This window comes from Grus americana, chromosome 1, assembly GCF_028858705.1.
Source record: "Grus americana isolate bGruAme1 chromosome 1, bGruAme1.mat, whole genome shotgun sequence".
NCBI lineage: Eukaryota > Metazoa > Chordata > Aves > Gruiformes > Gruidae > Grus > Grus americana.
In genome coordinates this window covers 66886094-66905909 of record NC_072852.1, presented here as the reverse complement: position 1 = coordinate 66905909, position 19816 = coordinate 66886094, and the positions used below count along the sequence as shown (strand labels likewise).

At 41.2% G+C, this 19816-nt stretch overlaps 2 protein-coding genes across 2 annotated transcripts; one reads left to right on the top strand and one right to left on the bottom strand.

The window, feature by feature from the left end:
- Positions 1–662: 662 nt before the first annotated feature.
- On the bottom strand, positions 663–7559 carry YARS2 (tyrosyl-tRNA synthetase 2). The gene is made up of 5 exons (XM_054819503.1): positions 6721–7559; positions 4486–4653; positions 2448–2603; positions 1953–2123; positions 663–1494 (listed from the first exon to the last, which is right to left on the bottom strand). Exons 1-5 carry the CDS (start codon positions 7521–7523, stop codon positions 1335–1337), a joined length of 1458 nt encoding a protein of 485 aa, XP_054675478.1. The 5' UTR covers positions 7524–7559; the 3' UTR covers positions 663–1334.
- Positions 7560–7651: 92 nt separating this feature from the next.
- LOC129204134 (cytidine and dCMP deaminase domain-containing protein 1-like) lies at positions 7652–18915 on the top strand. The gene is made up of 9 exons (XM_054819517.1): positions 7652–8912; positions 9332–9414; positions 9925–10022; positions 12840–13026; positions 13478–13888; positions 14690–14742; positions 15438–15574; positions 16253–16385; positions 18763–18915. Exons 2-9 carry the CDS (start codon positions 9405–9407, stop codon positions 18826–18828), a joined length of 1095 nt encoding a protein of 364 aa, XP_054675492.1. The 5' UTR covers positions 7652–8912; positions 9332–9404; the 3' UTR covers positions 18829–18915.
- Positions 18916–19816: the final 901 nt, after the last annotated feature.

The following is a 19816-nucleotide window of genomic DNA, read 5'->3' as shown; positions in this document are numbered from 1 at the left end:
GTACTGTGGTACCTATATTGCCTAAACAACCCAATCTGAAACCCCACCAGGGGAAGGGACTTTAGCAAGGTGGTGTACTCTGATAATTGGATTCCAGGTGTGTAAGCAGCTGTAGTGGCTAGTAATAAAAAGAGGTGGTGGTGTCTCTGAGCAATAAAGCAATACTACCTTTAAATGTACATGTTGCTATTCTACCAACTCTCATAGTACATTCTCACTTTCATGCTGTCTTTACAAGACAATGAGGAAGCTATGATCCCAAGTGTTGGCTAGGCTGTAAGCAGTAGGATCACTTTCTGCTTTTTCATGAAGATGTGCTGCTTTTGCATGTTGTCCTATCTGAAGGATATGACCTTTTTTTTTTTAATTGCAAAATCACTATAGCTTCCCTTATGTGTATCCTGGTACACATAGCCTTGTGCTGCTGTGTGCCCACTACTCCTAGGCATCTAAAGTTAAAAGCTTTCATGTACATGCTTCAAATCCTCTGGAATAATATACTATCTTGCAACAAACTGTAGAGCCTGCAGAACGAGGGCCAGGATATACCTTCAACAAAAATTCTAGAGAGCACATTGCATCCAGGAATGCGGAATGAGTGTCACTCGCATTCTAAGTCACACTAAACACACAGAAGGCATAAAAGGGATTTGACAGGTTGATTTAAGCTTAATAAGAGAGTATAACGCCTTTAATTTCAAAAATGAATTTGCTCTGTATTACCACATTAAGGCTGGAAAGCTTTTATGCAACATGCCCCCATACATAACCAGTAAGAAGCTGACGTTTTAGGGCTTAATCATTATACTCATTTATTGTGAGTCTTCCTTCAAAGCAAACCTGTTCAGAGAAAAAAAATATTGATCCTAGGTTGGTTGTCCTTACCCACTTACACAGGTTTCTCTGTTAGGATGAAGTCAAACTGGACAGCAGCGTACATCCTCTGTAAGAAGTAGTGGTTTTGAGTATGCTTTTGCTTATCTTGCCGAGGCTTATACTGTAGAGTACCTGGCCACTGTTCTCCTACAACACAGAAGGTTGTTAAAGGGGGGGAAGATAATCTCCATCTTTGGACTTTGAAATTAATATTTTCATCTTCTTGTGCATATCTTTTTATGAATGGTGCTTTAAATAAGGCAGAGTATCTACAAAATCTCTTCAGTGGTATAACTTAGCTGCCTTTATTTGAACTCTGTTGGTGTATTTTGAAAATGAAACTGTAGTATTGGGCAGTTTGTGAGCTGCGTAGTAATGCACAGTATAGAAACATCTTCAAGTACATCTTCGAGCAACAGAGTCAAAATGATCTGTCGTTTTCAAGAGATACTCTGTTGTCACAACTGAAGCCATTTTATAATGTAGTAGTTTTTCTTTCCAATCCTAAGCAATGATACTCCGTTCTTGAGAATATGCTGTCCAAGAATAAGAACAGCCTCAGGATTAGTTACTCGAATCCCATTTATTGAAACTCCACCATTTGTAATTTTCTGGTACCTTGAAAAAGAAAACAAAAACAACAACTGGTAATTGCAAGCAGCAGGTATTTATTGCTGTTTAGTTCAGTTAAGGGTTTTTTCATTGGATCCATAATTGAATAAATTTTATTTCTCTTGCACTTTCAGTCCAGGTCAAGAGTGACTGAAATTAACCTTAGGCTCTACCACTCCCATTCTTTCTGAGAGCTATAAGGAAACTGAGTCTGTTGCCTTAGGCTGTCCCTTCATCAGGTGTAGACTTTACAGCTAAGGTACAGGACACTGCATTATTCTGCTCTTTCACTTCAAAATGGAATGAGGCTGTGCCTGCTTCCCTTTTCCTTAATGCTGGTATGTAGATTGCTAGCCTGTTTCTACTTGATTTGGCTGTCCTGATCTTTTGTTTAACTTCTGAAAGCATACCACTGCAACCTGTTTACACATGAGGTATTATGAAGAGCACAGATGACAACATACCCACTAGGTCCATCTGGAATGGCATTTGCTTTGCGACACAAGTCAAGAACGTTCATTCCGGGTTCAAGCATCAATTCAGCTGAAGGAGCTTGTCTAAAAAGTTCCTCTAACTCCTGGTCAGACATAGCTTCCAGTGCCTCCACGCTGCTGTAATAAAGGGCCTTAGTGCACCTGTGAGAACAAAGATCATTCAAAATACAGTGCTAGTCTCATCTTCATATGAAGTGCTACTAATCTGATTCCCCTCCCCAACTTCTGAGGGTCCACACAGTCACAGAACTACTTAAAGTACATCCCATTTTTTTTTTTATCATAACCCACTGCACTGCAATTATTTTTATATTGTTAATGTATTTTTAAGTCTACAGAATTACTACACTTTTCTCTCTTAACAGCTGAGCAACAACAGACCAGGTGAAAATAGTCCCTGAAAAGCTACAGATAATTACCATTGAATAAATCTGAAAGAAAACTGCTCGACAAATCAAACTTCACCTCTTAGCAGATTCTAGCCCTTCTCTACCATGAACAAGCTTGGTTACTTCTGCAGCAAGTCGTTTCTGAGGGCCCCATTTTTCAGGTTCTTTAGCGTGCATTTCCATGATGTGGTCAATCTCCTCAAGAGGAAGGAAGGTGAAGAGTTTCAGGTATCTACAAGCAGGGAAAAAATACTTTGTCTATATAGCTATCATTACAGATTTCCTGCCTTTCAAAGTTAACTACACTAAAATGATTCTTAGTCAATTTAAGAAATGTGTATTATAGATATTCTCTCCTTTCAAACAACTCTGGGTTTGCCCACATGCTTCAGCTTACCGGGATAACTCACATTTTGTTTTTCTGCCTAGGGTAATGCCTTCAGACATAACAAAGTGTGAGATGCTTTTATGAAGCCTGTATTGCAATCAACAACTTGGTTTTCTCTCGAAACGTTTACAGGATTTATTGGAATTGTGTGTCAACTAACAAGGTTTTACATTATGTTCTGTCTTAGGACAGAAGTATGCTGTGTATTGACAAGTATCTCTGCAGGAAGATTATTTAGGATAATCAAGAATTTAAAGGTGTGTATCTAAGCATACTCTTTACAACAAAGTCAATTTTAATGGGCTTGCAGTACCATGAAATGCAGTGTATTAAAAAAGGTGCCTTTACTGTTAGAGAGTCTGAATGCGTGAAATACTGAATGTTAAGTACGCACATGACTGCCTTTTCAGTCTGAGAAGTGTTGCAGATGCAGAACCTAAATTTGAAATACCAGGGAATAAATCTTTGAGAGAGGTAACGGAGTTAGGAGACAGATCACAATATGAAAGGGAAGTACCTGTCTGAGGTTCATGAAGACTCAGATTTTACAGTGATATTGGAGTTTAAAGAAAAGCAGGTTTAAAAGAGAACATAGAACAACTTATTAAAATTAATGTAATACCCTGAATACAGCTATTAACTGTTTATTTTCAGCCATGTCACTGGCACACCAGCACAGAGGTTAGCCATCAATGAAGGAAACCTGTCAAATGGTATTTCTCATATTTTCGCTACCCTTTCATGTTCTCATTATATGATTTTAATATTTTTACACTGGTTAGCAAGAATATGAGTTATGTGTGGTTGATGTGAATTCAGAGATAGCACAATGAATCCAAGACCACGTCTTGCTCATTGGAATTGCTCTACCCTATGTAATGATTATTCGTCATTACACATGACAGTGTGACTGTCTCCTCAGCGTGTTTTTATCTAGACTAGTAGTCTCCAAAGTGGGGTGCCAGCACCCCAGGAGGTATGCAAAATGATCCACTGCGGTGCAGGAAGAAAATTTTAGAACTTCAGTAGTACATTTATATAATCTATAAATATACATGTATTGGGTGTGCATGCTCAAAATTTTATTTACCTATAGGGGCGCATGATCAGAAAAATTTGGAGACTGCTAATCAAGACAGTTCATACAATCATAAATAGGAACTTCTTGGCTTTTTCCTAACAAGGCATTATTTCAATTCACTTAGGGATATGCAGTTTTTAATGTGATGCAGTTCTAGAAGCTGAACTTTATGTGTTTGTTTATAACCAGTTAAGTAGCTTCTTGTAATTAGAATGTAGTGTTTCTGTATACTTCATACTAAGTGAAAACTTGTAGTAACTGAGATCTATTGAACGAAACTACATGTTGCTTATTACTCATCAAGAGAGATTTCATTTGATACTGTGATGTTACGGTACTGAAACTAACATACCTCATAAGATAAAGTCACCCCACTGGCAGAACAAAATGCATTACGCTTTGCTTGTCTGTTCATCCATGTTCTAATTTTATGATGCATATGTCAGTATACAGAGACAGGTTCCACTCTCCTGTACACTTAGGAACCAGTCATGCCTGTTTATTTAATGAACATACAGTTATAATTAACATATCCTTCTACGTGGAACTGGTGTTGCACATACCCACACGAAACAGTTACAGAGAACAGTTAGGATCAAGTTTTATAAAAAATGAGAAAAAGCAAGATGAAGAAAAACTACTTACTTTTCAACTGTGTTATCTTGTTGTCTGACAAAAAACTGATACAGCTCAAATGGAGAAGTCTTATCCCTGTTTAGCCAAACTGCATTGCCAGCAGTCTTTCCCAGTTTATCTCCAGTAGTACTGGTAATAAGAGGTACAGTAATTCCAAACACATCTGTTCCTGTCATCCTGAGAAAGAGAAGAGGCACTGCATGTTAAAAAAAAAAAAAATTAAATCCCCCACATCTTGGTAAAGTTAACTAAAATATAAGCATTCTGTAAGATTCTATCCTTGATATAAAGCAGTTAAGCGAGACAGGGGACTGGGGCAAAAGATGCCAGAACACTGTTTCACGAAGACTGCTTTAGGAAAAAAAAAAATAAACCTTGAACTTAAAAAATTAACTTACTTTGTGTGTAACAAAGAAGTTTACATACTTTAAGTAAGTAGTTTTGTGAGCAACAGCACTAGCAACTTCATATGTCCTGCACCTTTCGTCTTCTGCTCTGAGCACTAACTGAAGCTGCTTGTGCGGCTGGAACACTGGTGAGGCTTTTCTTTTGTGCCGATTCTCTTGCAATAGTCAAGCACGTACTGAAGTAGAAGCATTGCCCCATACTCACCGATTTGCTTGCATACTTCCACAAATTTTCTAAGACTCCCACCAAATATGGTGGATAAGCAAAAGCTCATCATCATCATCAGGTTTCATTTTACATCTAAGAGAAGAAATGCAACCATCTTTACCAAAATACCACAACTGCCTCTACTTCAGCGTGATTACACGTGATTACAGAATGTGTTTGCCAGCAGAAGACTGGTCTCGATTTTGTCCCGTGTTTCAGGATATCTGATTTTGGTTCTCGTACTCACTAATACAAGAACCCATCCTTTTTGTTAAAAATTCATTAGCATTTTATAGAAAAGGCTTAAAACCATGGCTAAAACGTACGTATGTGCCAGGCTCATGGTCAGGACAATGAAATCTTCTCCTCAAATCTCACAGTTTTACAGATTCACAGGTTGGTAGGGGTTGGAAGGGACCTCTGGAGATCATCTAGTCCAACTCCCCTGCTAAAGCAGGATCACCTACAGCATGTTGCACAGGATCGCATCCAGGCAGGTTTTGAGTATCTCCAGAGAAGGAGACTCCACAACCTCTCTGGGCAACCTGTTTCAGTGCTTGGTCACCCTCAAAGTGAATAAGTTTTTCCTCATATGCAGATGGAACTTCCTGTGTTCCAGTCTGTGCCCACTGCCCCTTGTCCTGTCACTGGGCACCACTGAAAAAAGTCTGGCCTCTTCCTCTAGACATCCACCCTTTAGATATTTATAAGCATTAGTAAGATCCCCTCTCACTCTTCTCCAGGCTAACCAGACCCAGCTCTCTCAGCCTTTCCTCATACGAGAGACGCTCCAGTCCCCTAATGATCCTCATAACCCTCTGCTGGACTCTCTCCAGTAGTTCCCTGTCTTTCTTGAACTGGGGAGCCCAGAACTGGACACAATATTCCAGATGTGGCCTCACCAGGGCAGAGTAGAGGGGGAGGATAACCTCTCTCGACCTGCTAGCCACACTCTTCTTAATGCACCCCAGGATACCATTGGCCCTCTTGGCCACAAGGGCACACTGCTGGCTTACGGAGAGCTTGTTGTCCACCAGGACTCCCAGGTCCTTCTGTGCAGTGCTGCTTCCCAGCAGGTCAACCCCTCACCTGTACTGGTGCATGGGATTATTTCTCTCTAGGTGCAGGACCTTGCACTTGCCCTTGTTGAATTTCATTAGGTTCCTCTTTGCCTAGTTCTCTAGTCTGTCCAGGTCTCACTGAACGGCAGTGCAGCCTTCTGGTGTGTTGGCCACTCCTCCCAGTTTAGTATCACCAGCAACCTTGCTGAGGGTGCACTCTGTCCCCTCATCCAGGTCATTGATGAATATGTTGAACAAGACTGGACGCAGAACTGACCCTGGGGCACACCGCCAGCTACAGGCCTCCAACTAGACTCTGCACTGCTTATGACAACCCTCACAACAATAACAGTTGCCTCATGCCAACTCTCTGAGGGGTGACTTCTGCTCCTGGTGCTTTAGGGGTTGTCAACACAAAGTTGCACAGAGTTGGGACACCCGATGCCCTGACCCTGCGCACCGCCACCACCTCCAGGACAGACCCCCTGGGTCAGAGCCGAGGCCCACACCTGGCCCCGGGGAGAGACCCCGCCGTGCTTGCCTGTCACCCCCCCCAGCCCCGGCGTACTTGGTGACGAGCTCGTAGCCGGACATGATGTTGCCCATCTGGTCAGCGCCCCCCAGCTGGATGCGGCAGCCGTGGTGCTGGTGGAGGTGGAGGAAGTCGTAGGCCTGCAGCGCCGGGTAGAGGAACTCGGCCAGGCTCATGCCCTCGGGGCTGCGCAGCCGCGCCTGGCAGCTCTGCCGGCTGAGCAGCGTGCCCATGCGGAGCCGGCCGCCGGCCCCGCCGAGGAAGTCGAGCAGCGGCTGCCGGCCCAGCCAGCTGGCGTTGTCCAGCAGCGCGGCCTGCCCCAGCGGCCGCCCGCCCGCCGCCCAGAACAGCTCCCGGTGGTTCTCGAACAGCCGCCCCAGGCCGGCCTGCAGACCCCGCGCGTGCGCCCGCACCCGCTCCGCCGACAGCGGCTCCCGCGCGCGCTCCCGGCCGCTGGGGTCCCCCAGGCGCGCCGTGGCCCCGCCCACCACGGCGATCACGTTGTGGCCGGCTCGCTGGAAGTGGAGCAGGGCCATGACGGCCAGCAGGTGCCCGACGTGCAGCGAGTCGGCCGTGGGGTCGAAGCCGCAGTAGGCGGTGAGGGGCGGGCGGCCCGGCTCCAGCAGCTCCGGCAGCTGCTCCTCCGCGATCTGCGCCGGGAACACCTCCTGGAAAAGGCCGCGCTCGCACTGCGCCGCCAGCAGCCCCCCGGCACCCCGGACCCGCCGCGGCTGCTCGTGGGCTCGCCGCCGGAACGGGAGCGACGGCGGGGCCCGGCGCTGGCCGCCCCACAGCCCCGCCGCCCGGCCGCAAGGCCGCCACAGCCTGGGCGCCGCCATCTTGTCCGGGGGCCGCTGGGATCGGGGCGGGGCCGGGCCCGGGCGGGGCGGGGCTCCCTCCGCCTCCGCTGGTGCCCGAGGTGGGACCCGCGCGCGGGCCTGTCCCGTCCCGGTTGCCCCGTGGGGAAGAGGCGGGGGAGGCGGCGGCGGCGGCTGGTGCTTGTCCTTCGCGGTATGAAAGAAGGTGCAGGCAGAAACGCCGTGTGCTGGCTGCTCCGTCCGTTTTGGGTTTTTTTGTTTCCCCCAACCCGAAATACCGGGATTTCAGCCTGCTCTGGGGCTGAAATACTTGCGTTGGAGATGAAGCCTTCAGCTTTGAGCGGGGCGTCCGGCAGAGCTGGTACCAGACGCTTTCAGCAGTAACACCGCGGCTTTAGAACTTACAAACTGCAGAATTTAAAAACTTGGAAGAGTCTGAGCCCGTGTAAAACCCCGTCTCGGTGTCGCTTGACGGGGGATTGGATTCGGTGTCCTTAGGCGCATCTTGCGCGTGAACTTCCTCATTCTTCCCGTTGTATTGTTAGCTGAAGCAAATCACTTCTACTGGCATGGCAGCACGGAGGGAGCACCAGGCCCCTGCCGCTTGGAGGAACTGCCCGTCCAAGAAAAACAATGGTGGTGGTGGTATTTTTCTAGCAGTTTCCAGACCTGTTCACTCCCCCTTCTGCCTGACTTCCTGCTGCAGGCTAACAAAACGACGACTCTACGTCGATTTGGTGAGAGTAGTAAAAGATACTGAAAAAACCTGTGGAAATCTCATATGCTTGGTAGGCTTTGATGCTTCCCTAAAGCACTGTAGTAAGAGGAAGTCAGGAGTAATTAAACTGAAAAAAAAAAAAAAAAAGAAGAAGAAAAAGGTGTGAACAACGTGTTCGTATGGAAAATAATATTGAGTCTTTTGGAGAAATTACATCATTTTTATAACAAGCCCTTCTGATCCTGGACAGTCTTGCTTTGTATATTAATTACATAGGTAAGCATTGGCAGGCTGTGTATTTCAGAGGTGAAGACATATCATAAAATAGGAGGTATTTCAATTGTCCAATTACTCTTGAGTTCATGTGGCCCAGAGAAGATGTTTTATTGGAGATATGAGCAGTGACAAATAAGGATACCAGTACAAATCAATCTTTTAATTCATCATTTTAAGTTGGGAGAAGAGCATTTATATGTAATAGGTCAACATCTAGTTGTCCTGGTCAACTTCTCATAATTCACCAAACTGATCTCCACATGGCATACAAATATTTACAGGGTGGGTCCAAGGTGTCAAAAGCGAAACGAGGCGTACATGACTGTGACTCACAGGAGAGAAGGAAGATATAAAAGCATTAGTTTTGCCACTTGAAAGCTATTGTCATTGAAGACTTCTTGCTATCAGACCTGCAGGTAAGTGAAGTACAGAATCGTTCTGTTATAGCACATTGGGGGTAAACATGATGGAAGAAAGTCAGGTCTTGCTGAAAAACAATGAAAGAAGAAAAAAGAAATCCATTAAGCATCAGTGAGCTAATCCTAAAGTGATGAGGTATCTGTCTGAAATACTTGATGTTTTTGCTAATGGTGTTTTATAAGAAAAGGTGCTGTGAGGTACTTTGCATTGGACAGGTAGTTGCATACTTAACAGGGATGGTATAAATTGTTTTTGTTTTTCTGAAGATTTATTGTACTGGCAAAAAGAAAGGAGATCATTAGTGTGAGCCGAAGGGTGTTTATTATTTTTAAAACATAAATAAACACAAATGAGTTACATGTACATATATATATACACACCCCGACGCATACGTGTATATTCTCTTTAACTGCAGTGCTTTGCTTCAAAAGTAAGTTAAAAGGACAACTTCTTTCCTTCAGAAGAGAAGACTTTCTGGAGCTGAGGACATGGAGGATGGTTTGTATCTATCCCCTCCGGTTAATCATCTCAATATAGTCAACCAAAATGGGCACATCTCTTCAGCTTCAGGAAATAACACAAAACCAAGGCATCACAACTGAAGTTTGGCCACTTCTTTGTAGACAGAATAAGCAGCAGGAGTTTAACCACAGCCCAGAGCTTTCTCTGAGTATTAATTTCTGTGGGGTCTATTAGATTTTGTTATTTGCGTGATGGTATTGTTTTATGGCTGTTAACCAGCTCGGTGTTGCTTAGCAATAAGCGGTGTGCTCCTTAGGCAATACCAGCACAAACTTTTCTGCATTGCACTTGTATTTTCTGACAGTTAATCTGTATGTGTGTTATATTAAAAACCAGTTTCTATATTTCTATGTTTTCCTTTACCTAAATGTTCTGTCTTCATTCCCCGTATTACCAAAAGTGCCGTAGTCAACAGTGTCTTTTCTGTAGCCTGAAGCCATTTCAATTTGTCTACTAATTATGACCTCTTTATTTGGACCTGTTCAGAAAGTCATCCATGCATACGCTTAGAGAAGAAAGATTTGTGTATGTTTCTAGCTCTTCTTATGGAAGACTCTCCAGAGTGTCATGCCCCATCTGACCAGGTATGTAACAGGCTGTCATTGCTAGGAAATATTTTTGCTGCTTATTTTACTGAGAATTATTCTTTAAAATATCTAATTATGTCCATCAAACTAAATGTTTATAACAAACCTCTATTGTACGATTGCCCGCTTTTTTTTGAGTGAATCTGATGAGTTAGGTGGTCTGTTCTAGTCTTATGTTTTGAAAATTACTGGTAATAATCAATGCTGTTAAGTTTTTCACTGTAATCTGATAAAGTTACATAAAGACACTGGATTCCTTAGTACCGATTAATATTTTTTTTCACTTCCCATCACTATGTCATATCGCTGAGGCATACCAACATGCCCTAGTTGTTAATGAACCCTGTAATGGAATGAGAGGAGATTGCCATGGAAAAGTGGCGCTGTCTTGTGTTTGCTTTCCCTACTTGAAAGATGGGGAAAGTTGTCTACATGTAGGGATATTGTGAAGATTATTTTGTATTTACCTGTGATTTAAAATAGTAAATCATTCTGTGAGACAGAGTTGTCGGCCTTCCTCTGTCTTTCCTGTGGGTGCTGAACCAGATTCCGCTTCTGTTCCCGATGATCCCGGTGATGTGCATAGTTTCAGTCATTTAGCAAGAGCTGCCATTGCTTTTGGGAACTGCACAAAGCAGGTGAAACACCCAGGTAAAGGAATATTCATACATTCAAACTGACAGTCTTGCCAATAGCTAGAAGGCTTCTAGACAGCGTGGATAGTGGTAATGTGTTTCCTCCTTGGAGTTGTTACTAACTTAGGGAGTCCATTTCTTCATGTGAAGACATTTTTATACTTTGTCCGTTTATAGTATGAGAATAGAGCATATCACAGGTAGTAGCAAGCCCAGCATGCAACTCTGCCTTTTGTGTGCCAGAGTTTTCCAGTGTTGTGAATCTTCTTCAGATGCGTCTCAGCAGAGCCGTAGGCTGTGAACTCATTCACATAAGGAGCAGTTTAGGAACGACGTTCGGTAGGCGAGAGGAAACGGAAACCTTTCTCTGCGCTAAGCGTGACTGAGCAGCGGTAGCTTGTTAAGCAGAGCTCCTTAGTCCTTTCCTCACAGGACGAGAGTGACAGACTTTGCAGTTCAGTCTTGGAGCTTGCCATTGGTTCTTTAACAATAGCTGAATTGCTCCCAGATGCTCTAAGGGCCATTGTGCTTTTCTGAAAGAGATAACTGAAACTCCCATTTTATCATTTCTTCATGTCCTCAACTGCATAGTTTTAATTTTAGTTGTGAATATGAAAATATTAAATATTTTATTTTCAACTCCATACACTGTTTTGCTTGTGTAGAAAGCTTTTCCTACTGTAGGTTATCGGAGAATGGTTTATAAAACTATAGATAAAATACTACACAGCAATCAAGTTAGCAGATAAAAGTAACAGTGGTGGTTATGCTTTTAAAAACTTTAAGAACTACTTAAATATTACTGAATTTATAAACAGTTGATCTGATATGGGATCTAATAATAACAAACAGCTTTGAATGTGAAACAATGGAATCACAGAAATGAGCTGAAAATATCTAATCCATTTTCTTGCAGTGAAGCAGGATTAAGTCTAATTACCCTTCATCAGACACTTGTCTAACTTGATCTTCAAACATATTAGAGAAGTGATTTCTCAACCTTCTTATGTCAAGCTTCTGTCTTTCTCCTAGATTTTGGTTGTGTTTTGGTTGGTTTTTTTTTTTAAACCTGTAAGGTTCCTTCCTGAGGTTCTCCAGTGTGCTTACATTTTTGTTAGAGTAGGACAAAAACCTGATGCAATACTCCATCAGATCAAGTCACTACAGCCGTGCAGTTCCTGTAAACTTATATTATACGTGGAGGTCAATAGTAATGTTGTGTTGTTGGTCTGTTGAACTGCTGTCCTCAATAGTCTCCTGACTCTTTTGTGGCTAGCAGATGTTTCTATATTGTATTTGCTTGTTCAGTTTCTCGTTTCAAAGCAGGATCTTGCTTTGCTTGGTTTTGGTTTCATCTTGTTGCTGTGCAGCCTCTTCTGTATTTTTGTTTGCTCTCTTTTCCTGTTGTGTAGTGTAACCATGCCTCCTTTGACTTACTTCCTGCTATTTTGTGTATACCCTTTTCTTTTTGCCTTTTGTATCCCTTGCTAGTCTGTACTTTTTCAGTAATTTAGTCTTTCTAATTTTATCTGTACACGCTACACTATGCCTTTATGATCATTCTTCATATTGCCTTTACTTCCTATCTTTTTTTCTGATTCTGGTTTTGACAAAGATCTGCTGGTATAGCCAAAGTGGTCTCATGGTATTACTCACTTTTCCTTTACATCAGGATATTTTACTCCTGTTTCTCTTCTCATAGTCCTTGGATTATTTTTCCAAGAGACTTCCTAACAGTTCCTTAAATTTGCTGATTTATGTCTTTTTGAAATCATTATCATCGTTCTATTCTTACAACATCCCTTCCGATGTATCACATCATCATAATTTTTATTGGAATTACTTTCCATTTTGAGATTTATGGTAATTTCTGCTGTGTTAGAATCAAAGGTAAAATAGATCTGTTTTCGCATTCACTGCTGCAATAAAAATAGGCTACAGCATGTTTTCAGAGCTGTGGATGTATCCAATTAATACTAAATTAATACTATTAATACTAAATTTACATTAACTTTTCATAAAGAGAAGTTGTGATCTAAAGTTTGTGGGTCTGAAGAGCAGGTTATATGTAATGCAGTGTGACAAAACTTACAGTGTATTTCTGAATCTGTGTAAAGCATGCATGCTTTATACACATCAATCTGCTGAGAAAAATAAGATTTCTTTTTTTTTTCTTCAGTTCAATAAGACTGGGATTGTAATATGTGAATCAGACAAAGTACACAAAATGGTAGCTCTGAGTTTTTCCATACCTGGGTTGCATGCTGTGCAACAAATCATTCGATGTCTTCCCTCTTTGTTGCGTGACTGCACTGTGTATTTTTCCAGGAAACCATGCACAACTTGTACCACATTCCTCATTCAAGGTATATATAATACATTTTTAATCAGTCTGTGTTAACTGCAGCTCTACCTGAATAAGAAGTTCATAAATGACCCCACTAAGCATCATGTCTAGAAAAATGCTGTACGTGGCTTAGTCCAATAAATTCCTCCTTAATCAAGTAATCCTTTTTTGTGCAGATAGTCTCTTAGAAATAAGTGAGACTGCTTGCTTGGGACAGGATTGGCAAACTGTGGGATGTCATTTATGAAAGTGAAGTACCAGTTGTTGCAATAGTTGTATATTCAATTCAGATCCCATTGCAATGGGAGTGATTTAAGCCTGTGGGGAACTATATAGGCTTTGGACTCCAGTGTGTCCACAGAATTGCAATGCAACAGAAAACTGGCCCACTCTTTTAAGCAAAAAACATGTGAATTGAATGTCCCACCCAAGTGCATGGCACTTAAGTGATTTTCAGTGTTTCTTTCTAGGTTCGGTTTCTTCAGTCTATTACTGGCCAATGGCTCCTGAAAAAAAGGGAGATTCAGTGGAGGAAGATACTCAACAAGCTGACCATATGTTTCTTAGAAGTCATATAAGTAGCAGTGTGCTCTTACCCATGACAAGCTTTGAAACTGTGAAAATGATTGCCAAAAAAATACAATGCAAAGAAGAGCCGAACATCAATTTTAAGTCTTTTGATCACAAAACTGAAGAATTTAAAAAAAATTTTCCACTGTTTAACATACATAGCTCTGAAGATACGTGTGTCAGGCTGGTGGAAAATGCTTTACGTTGCTATTATTTTTTACGTAATTGTTCCCAACTTGAGAAAAAAGAACCTGATGAAAACGTTCATCGACATGCTTTGCAGCTTTGTTATTTTTTAGCAGCAAGATCTGGTAAGTTATGATGAGAGTATATAAAGAGTAGTAACCAAATATAACGAATAGATTCCTGTAGATTTATTTTTTATTATTGCTGTTCATTCATTCAGCTAGAGCAAAGAGTAAATATTTCACAACATATGTGTGTATCAGAGAAATTGGCATGCTTTGCTAACATAACTGCTAAAATATTTTTCATTAGTGTATTTACTACCCTAATGTTGAATATTATTGTTTATAATGTTTGTTGCAATCCTGAACTTAAAGCAGAAGATGAAAACACATATTATCTAAATATAGAAAATAATATTTTATCACTTAATCCATTTTAGGAGGAGGAAACGATTTTTTAAATGAACATATATTTATTAATCTATATATTTTATATATATAAAAATGTAAACATTCTCAGTATATTGTTAATGTATCTAGGTGGACTTAATAGCAGATCTCATCAATGGAAGATCTTGATGTATTTATAAGCTTTTATATTCTGTTATCAGGATTTTGTATCACGTTAATAGTCTGCAATTACTAATAAAGAGTAAGTGTACCTTGAGTCAGATTTTAAGTTATTGTATTCTTCTGAAATCTGACATTTGTTGTACTTGCTAGTAGCTATGCCCCATTGTCTTACTGTGTATGGGTATCTGTCTGGAATTGGATAATGGAGGGATTATTTTAACATATAAGCAGTCACTTTTGCCTTCCGTTTCTATAGCATTAAAGCATTGTCTGTTAATCTCTAAAATATGGTTTTCAATATGAAAAAGGTATGTTTTTAAGTGACATGAAAATATTTCTGTCTTCTAAAAGATGATCCAAATCGAGGTGTGGGGTGTTCACTCTACAGTCAGGACGGATATTTTGTAAGTAGATTGAATTCTCCAACACTTGTAAAATTTCTATTCAGTGCTCCAAGGGGTGTGATTTATTTGACCCGATATAGACATCTGCAGCATAGATGCCTGCTTTTGAGCTGTTGGCCCCGACTCCCCTTTATAGTCAGTGGAGATCTAGAGTGTCATTCATCCCAATCCAGAGTCTGGAACAGGCCAGGTGGACCTGGTTTTCTCCCTTGCATATAAAGGGAGTCTGGGGTGACTAGTTCTGGTGTAGACATGTAAACAAGTTAAGGGAGATGAATTTCCCTCATGAACACATTCTCCCATAATAAATATCCTAATAGTAATGATAATACTTTATCATTTAACTTTGCAAAAATAATCCTCCAGGTCCACTGAAAAGGAGGATCCTAAGTTTCTTGCAAAGGTAGAGAGACAAAAAGATGGTGATGAAATTGATGGAGAACAATGACCTTACTTGATGCAAAAGCCAAATTAGCTCTTGACTGTGTTAAAAGGGTGGTACGATGCTCATGGCAAAGTGTTAAAGCCGGTTAAAAATCCAATATAAATAGCCATGAAACCTTAGAAGCTGTATGTATCTAGAAATATATAGCTAGCATATATTGAAGCTGTATTGGTATATGGTTAAAATGTTGCTGATGTTTGGAAGAGTCTGTTAGATTTTGATTATTTTATTTAATTTTTTTTTTTGGCAGTTTGGGGCAGGTTATAACGGATACCCCATTGGCATATTATATGCAAACTTGCCCCGTACAGGGAGAAAAAACCGAAAGGCTGGAACTGCAAAACGGGAAGTTGTTCTACATGCTGAAGCAAATGTTCTTCTTTACAGGTTATTATTACAAATCCAGTAATGGAATGACTTTGCAGGCATTCTATAAATGTGAATAGCGTGTAGTGCGAACAAGTCAGTGACTATCCATGGATTTTCTCCTTGATCTTTCCATCTGTTCTTCACCGATTAATCCAGTTTCAAAGACTTAACATTTACAACTCTGAGCTTACAATTAACATTTTAATGTGTGTGTATGCACATTTCCTCTCCTCCACCCCCAGAAAGGTGTGGTACCACCTTGTATTCCCACACTGCCAAAATAATCACCCAGTCTCATTGTGATGAAGCTCTAATAGTATTTGAAAGACACTGTCTGCAGCGTTCTGCCTGGCAGTCTTTTTTTGGTGGTACTTAGGCTAGCAAGAGCGGTGTCAAGTCAGCCAGATCGCTTCAGACTCTACCTGTCAGTAGTTGGAGAATCGTTAGTCTGTAAAACCATATGGCTGATAATGGTAGCACGTTTATATACACAGAAGTAGAGGAAGCAACAAAGGTCAGATATTTGAAGGAAAAATCAAGATGAAATAGAAAACTTGGAGGAGGAGATAGAGAGTAATCTAATTAGAAATAATAGTCTTTGATGAAAATACTAAATTTATTTTAAAGAAATGCAAACATGTTTAGTTTTAGCTTTGCAGAAAATGAATTAATTGTGCATATACATACATTTTTCAGATCAAAGCTCAAAGTAGAAGAGAGTGATGTTCTTTACTGCACCAAACCTCCCTGTCGTGACTGTCAGAACCTTCTGAAAGATGTGAAAATCAAGACAATTCATTGTGTACAAGAATCATCCAAACAAATTGGAGTATGCTTATGTAATATTATTTATTTGTTGTCATAATGTAATTATATGTTTGGGGGCAGGGGATCCAGTTTATTTATAGTTGACTTACAGACAAGCACATCAGTTCTTGCCCTTCTATATAGGAGAGTAACAATAGCCGATAATCGCCTATGAGTTGCTTCATTCTTCATACTCATGTACAGCTAAAATTTTATGGCTTGCTTTCTGTTTTGGAACTTTACACTCAGATACTTCTAAAGTCAGGAAAGGAACAAGTTACATAGTTTAGGATTTTGCACTGGGAAAGTCCAGCCTCCTGTTTAGCTATATATCTATATGGCAGAGGTCTGTAGTGCTCCGTGATTTTCCATTTGAATGGTTATTCTGGCTGTGCCTGAACTCTTATGATGGTGAGTCCTGGATATGCGTCTTGGTTGCTATATGGAGGAAACGTGGGCAGAGATGCTGAGGGGAGCTGTGGCATGCTTCATTAAGACCTTCAATATGAAGGAGTACCTCTGTCCTGCATTGCACACACTTAACTGTTAATCCCTCAGGGTAAATGCAACAGTCTTCTTTCTAAGTCTCACATTCTCATATTTGAAGGGTCTGATGCATTTGGCTTCACTGTTTACAGGTCTGTGCCAAACAAGGTCTTTTTGGCTCCATCACAAGATAAAACCCTCTGTTTAGTGGAAAGAAAGAGTATTTTCTGAGTTTGCAGAAGAGTATTATTCCTTTCCAGGAAGTCCCGCAATTACTTTATAGGAATTACTTGGATGTTATTTAAATCAAATAATTTTTATATGGCTTTGGAAAAATCTTTCTGAAGGAAAAGGTTTCAGCCTTTGTTCATGCCCAAGTACCCAGTTAATGTCCACGTTCTAGATTAAATTCTACCCCTATAAAGACAGACATGGCTAAGGTATTCAAAGTCGTCTTTGCCTTGGTTTTTACTGCCAAGATTTGCCCTCAGGAATCCCATGCCCTGAGACCAGTGGGAAGATGTGGAGCAATGAAGATTTACCCTCAGTAGAGCAGAATCTGGTTATGGAATATTTTAGAAAGTTGGATGTACCCAAGACCATGAGACCTGTCAAGAAGGTGACTGGGAGTAGATAGCATGGATTTATGAAGGGAAAAACATGCCTGACTAACCTGACATCCTTTTGTGATGAGATGACCAGCCTGGTGGATCAGTAGAGAGCAGCAGATGTTTTTCATCTTGACTTTTAACAAGACTTGCAACACTATCTCCCACAGCATCCTCATAGACAAACTGATGAAGTATGGACTAGATAAGTGGACAGTGAGGTGGATTGACAGCTACCTGAACTGCCAGACTCAGAAGGTTGTGATCAGCAGCACAAAGTCCAGCTGGAGGCCAGTCCCTAGTGGTGTACCCCTGGGGTGGGTACTGGGACCAAAACTGTTTAATATTGTCACTAATGACCTGGATGATGAGTCAGAGTGCCCCCTTGGGAAGCGTGTAGATGAGTCAAAACTGAGAGGAGTGGTTGGTGCACCAGATGGTTGATTCAGAGGGACTTTGACAGGTTGGAGAAATGGCAAAGTAGGAATCTCGTGAAGTTCAACAAGGGGAAGTGCAAAGCCTGTGCACCGTGGGAGGAACAGTCCCGTGCCCCAGTACAGGCTGAGGCTGACCGACTGGAAGGCAGCTTTGCAGGAAAGGACCTGGCAGTCCTGGTGCTTAGGTTGACGAGGATGCAGCAATGTGCCCTTGAGGCAAAGGCCAGCTGCCTCGTGGGCTGTGTTAGGCAGGGCATTGCCAGCAAGTTGAGAGAGGTGATCCTGTTGCTCAGCAGTGGTGAGGCTGTAGTTGGAACATTGTGTGCAGTTCTGGCCTCCCCCATACAAGAGAGAGATGGGCATATGAGAGTGAGTCCTGCTAAAGGCTATGGAGACGATTAAGTGATGGGAGTATTTCTCATATGAGGAGAGGCTGAGAGAGCTGGGACTGATCAGCCTGGGGAAGAGAAAGCTCAGGTGGGATCTTATCCATGTCTATAAATACCTGATGGGAGGGAGTAAAGAAGACAGAGCTAGACTCTTCTCAGTGGTGCTCAGTGATGGGACAAGAGGCAATGGGCACAATTTGAAATATAGGAAATTCCACTAAAACATAAGAAAAAGCCTTTCTGCTGTGAGGGTGATGAGCACTGGAACAGGTTGCCCAGGGAGGTTGTAGTATCTCCCATCCTTGGGGATACTGAAAATCTGAGTAGACATGGCACCAAGAGCTTTGAAGAAAGGGGTCTGGCCTCACCCTGCCTTGAGCAGAGGGTCTGGACTGGAGACCTCCAGTGTTGGCTCCCAGCCTCAGTGATTCTGCGAGTGTCTGGTTTATTTGTTTGCTTTTAAATTTTTTTTCTTTTAGGATCACCTAGATGATTTAAAGAAAAACTTTGACTATCATGAGGTAGGTTTGCATATTGAAGATTAGACACAGGGTTGTATTATTAAAAAGTATTTTTGAACATTTATATAATAAAAGCATAGAGTAGTTTGATATGTGACATCCTTCTGGTTTGCCTTGTTTATTTGGTTTTTTTTCTGTTTTTAAGAAGTACATTTTCATTAGATGGAAAGTTCATTAAAATGCATTGAGTGTTCATGAACCATTTCATGATAAGAAAATATGTATTCACCTGAATATACACATCAGAGCTTTTCAGTCATTATTTTGAACTCCATCAGTAGTTTTGGGAGCCAGTCATTCCTGGATGTCATAAAAAATAATTCAGCAGGTAGAAGACCTGTCAGAATTGGAAGCAGATGATGTAGAGAAGTATTGTGTCACTTTTCAAGATCCATCAGATGCATCTGATGGAGGTAAAGCAGTCTGAGTTGGGATAAGAGGGAACTGGGGGGACACAAGGCTACTGATGAAGTGGATAAATGCTTAGAGGAGAGTAGGCTATGTGGTTGACTTTTATCTTCCTCTGTAGAACAAGAACTTTAGAACTGGAATAGACAAGAATGATGTCAAGGACCCATGTTTGTCCAGTGGTCCAAGAAATCTTCATGGTAGATTGATTAATAGCTGTTAGATACAGTGGCAGATTTGAGCAGACAAATTGTAGACAGTACTAAATAAATGTTCACTTATGCTTTAAATAAATTTATTTAGTTTTTGTTTGGTTGTTTTTTTCCGGTGGAAACAGTGTGAAACTCAACTTACAGCAGGTATGATTAAGATTAATTTCCTTGTCCTTTGGTACTGTTCCATTTTGTTTCTTTTGGTATTACTTGGTGTTTAAACTTAGAAGCATGGTATGTTACTAAGTATTTTTCTTTAAAGCCCTTTTTGCAGCATGTAATAAATAAAACAAAATCTGGTTATAACTTACATATAATTAAGTTGAATTAAGTTACCCTTAAATTAGTTCTGCTCATTCCAACCTTCCTTTGGAACTATACATTACACTGTA

Excerpts from the sequence above, each read along its gene's own strand:
- LOC129204134 (XM_054819517.1), top strand. Across the intron at positions 13,889-14,689 it reads TTTTTTAGCAGCAAGATCTG|ATGATCCAAATCGAGGTGTG; the intron begins GTAAGTTATGAT and ends GTCTTCTAAAAG. Across the intron at positions 15,575-16,252 it reads GCAAATGTTCTTCTTTACAG|ATCAAAGCTCAAAGTAGAAG; the intron begins GTTATTATTACA and ends TACATTTTTCAG.
- YARS2 (XM_054819503.1), bottom strand. The coding sequence starts at position 7,523 with ATGGCGGCGCCCAGGCTGTGGCGGCCTTGCGGCCGGGCGGCGGGGCTG. Across the intron at positions 4,654-6,720 it reads GGCTACGAGCTCGTCACCAA|GATGACAGGAACAGATGTGT; the intron begins GTACGCCGGGGC and ends TCTCTTTCTCAG. Across the intron at positions 2,124-2,447 it reads GGGCTAGAATCTGCTAAGAG|GTGCACTAAGGCCCTTTATT; the intron begins GTGAAGTTTGAT and ends TTGTTCTCACAG.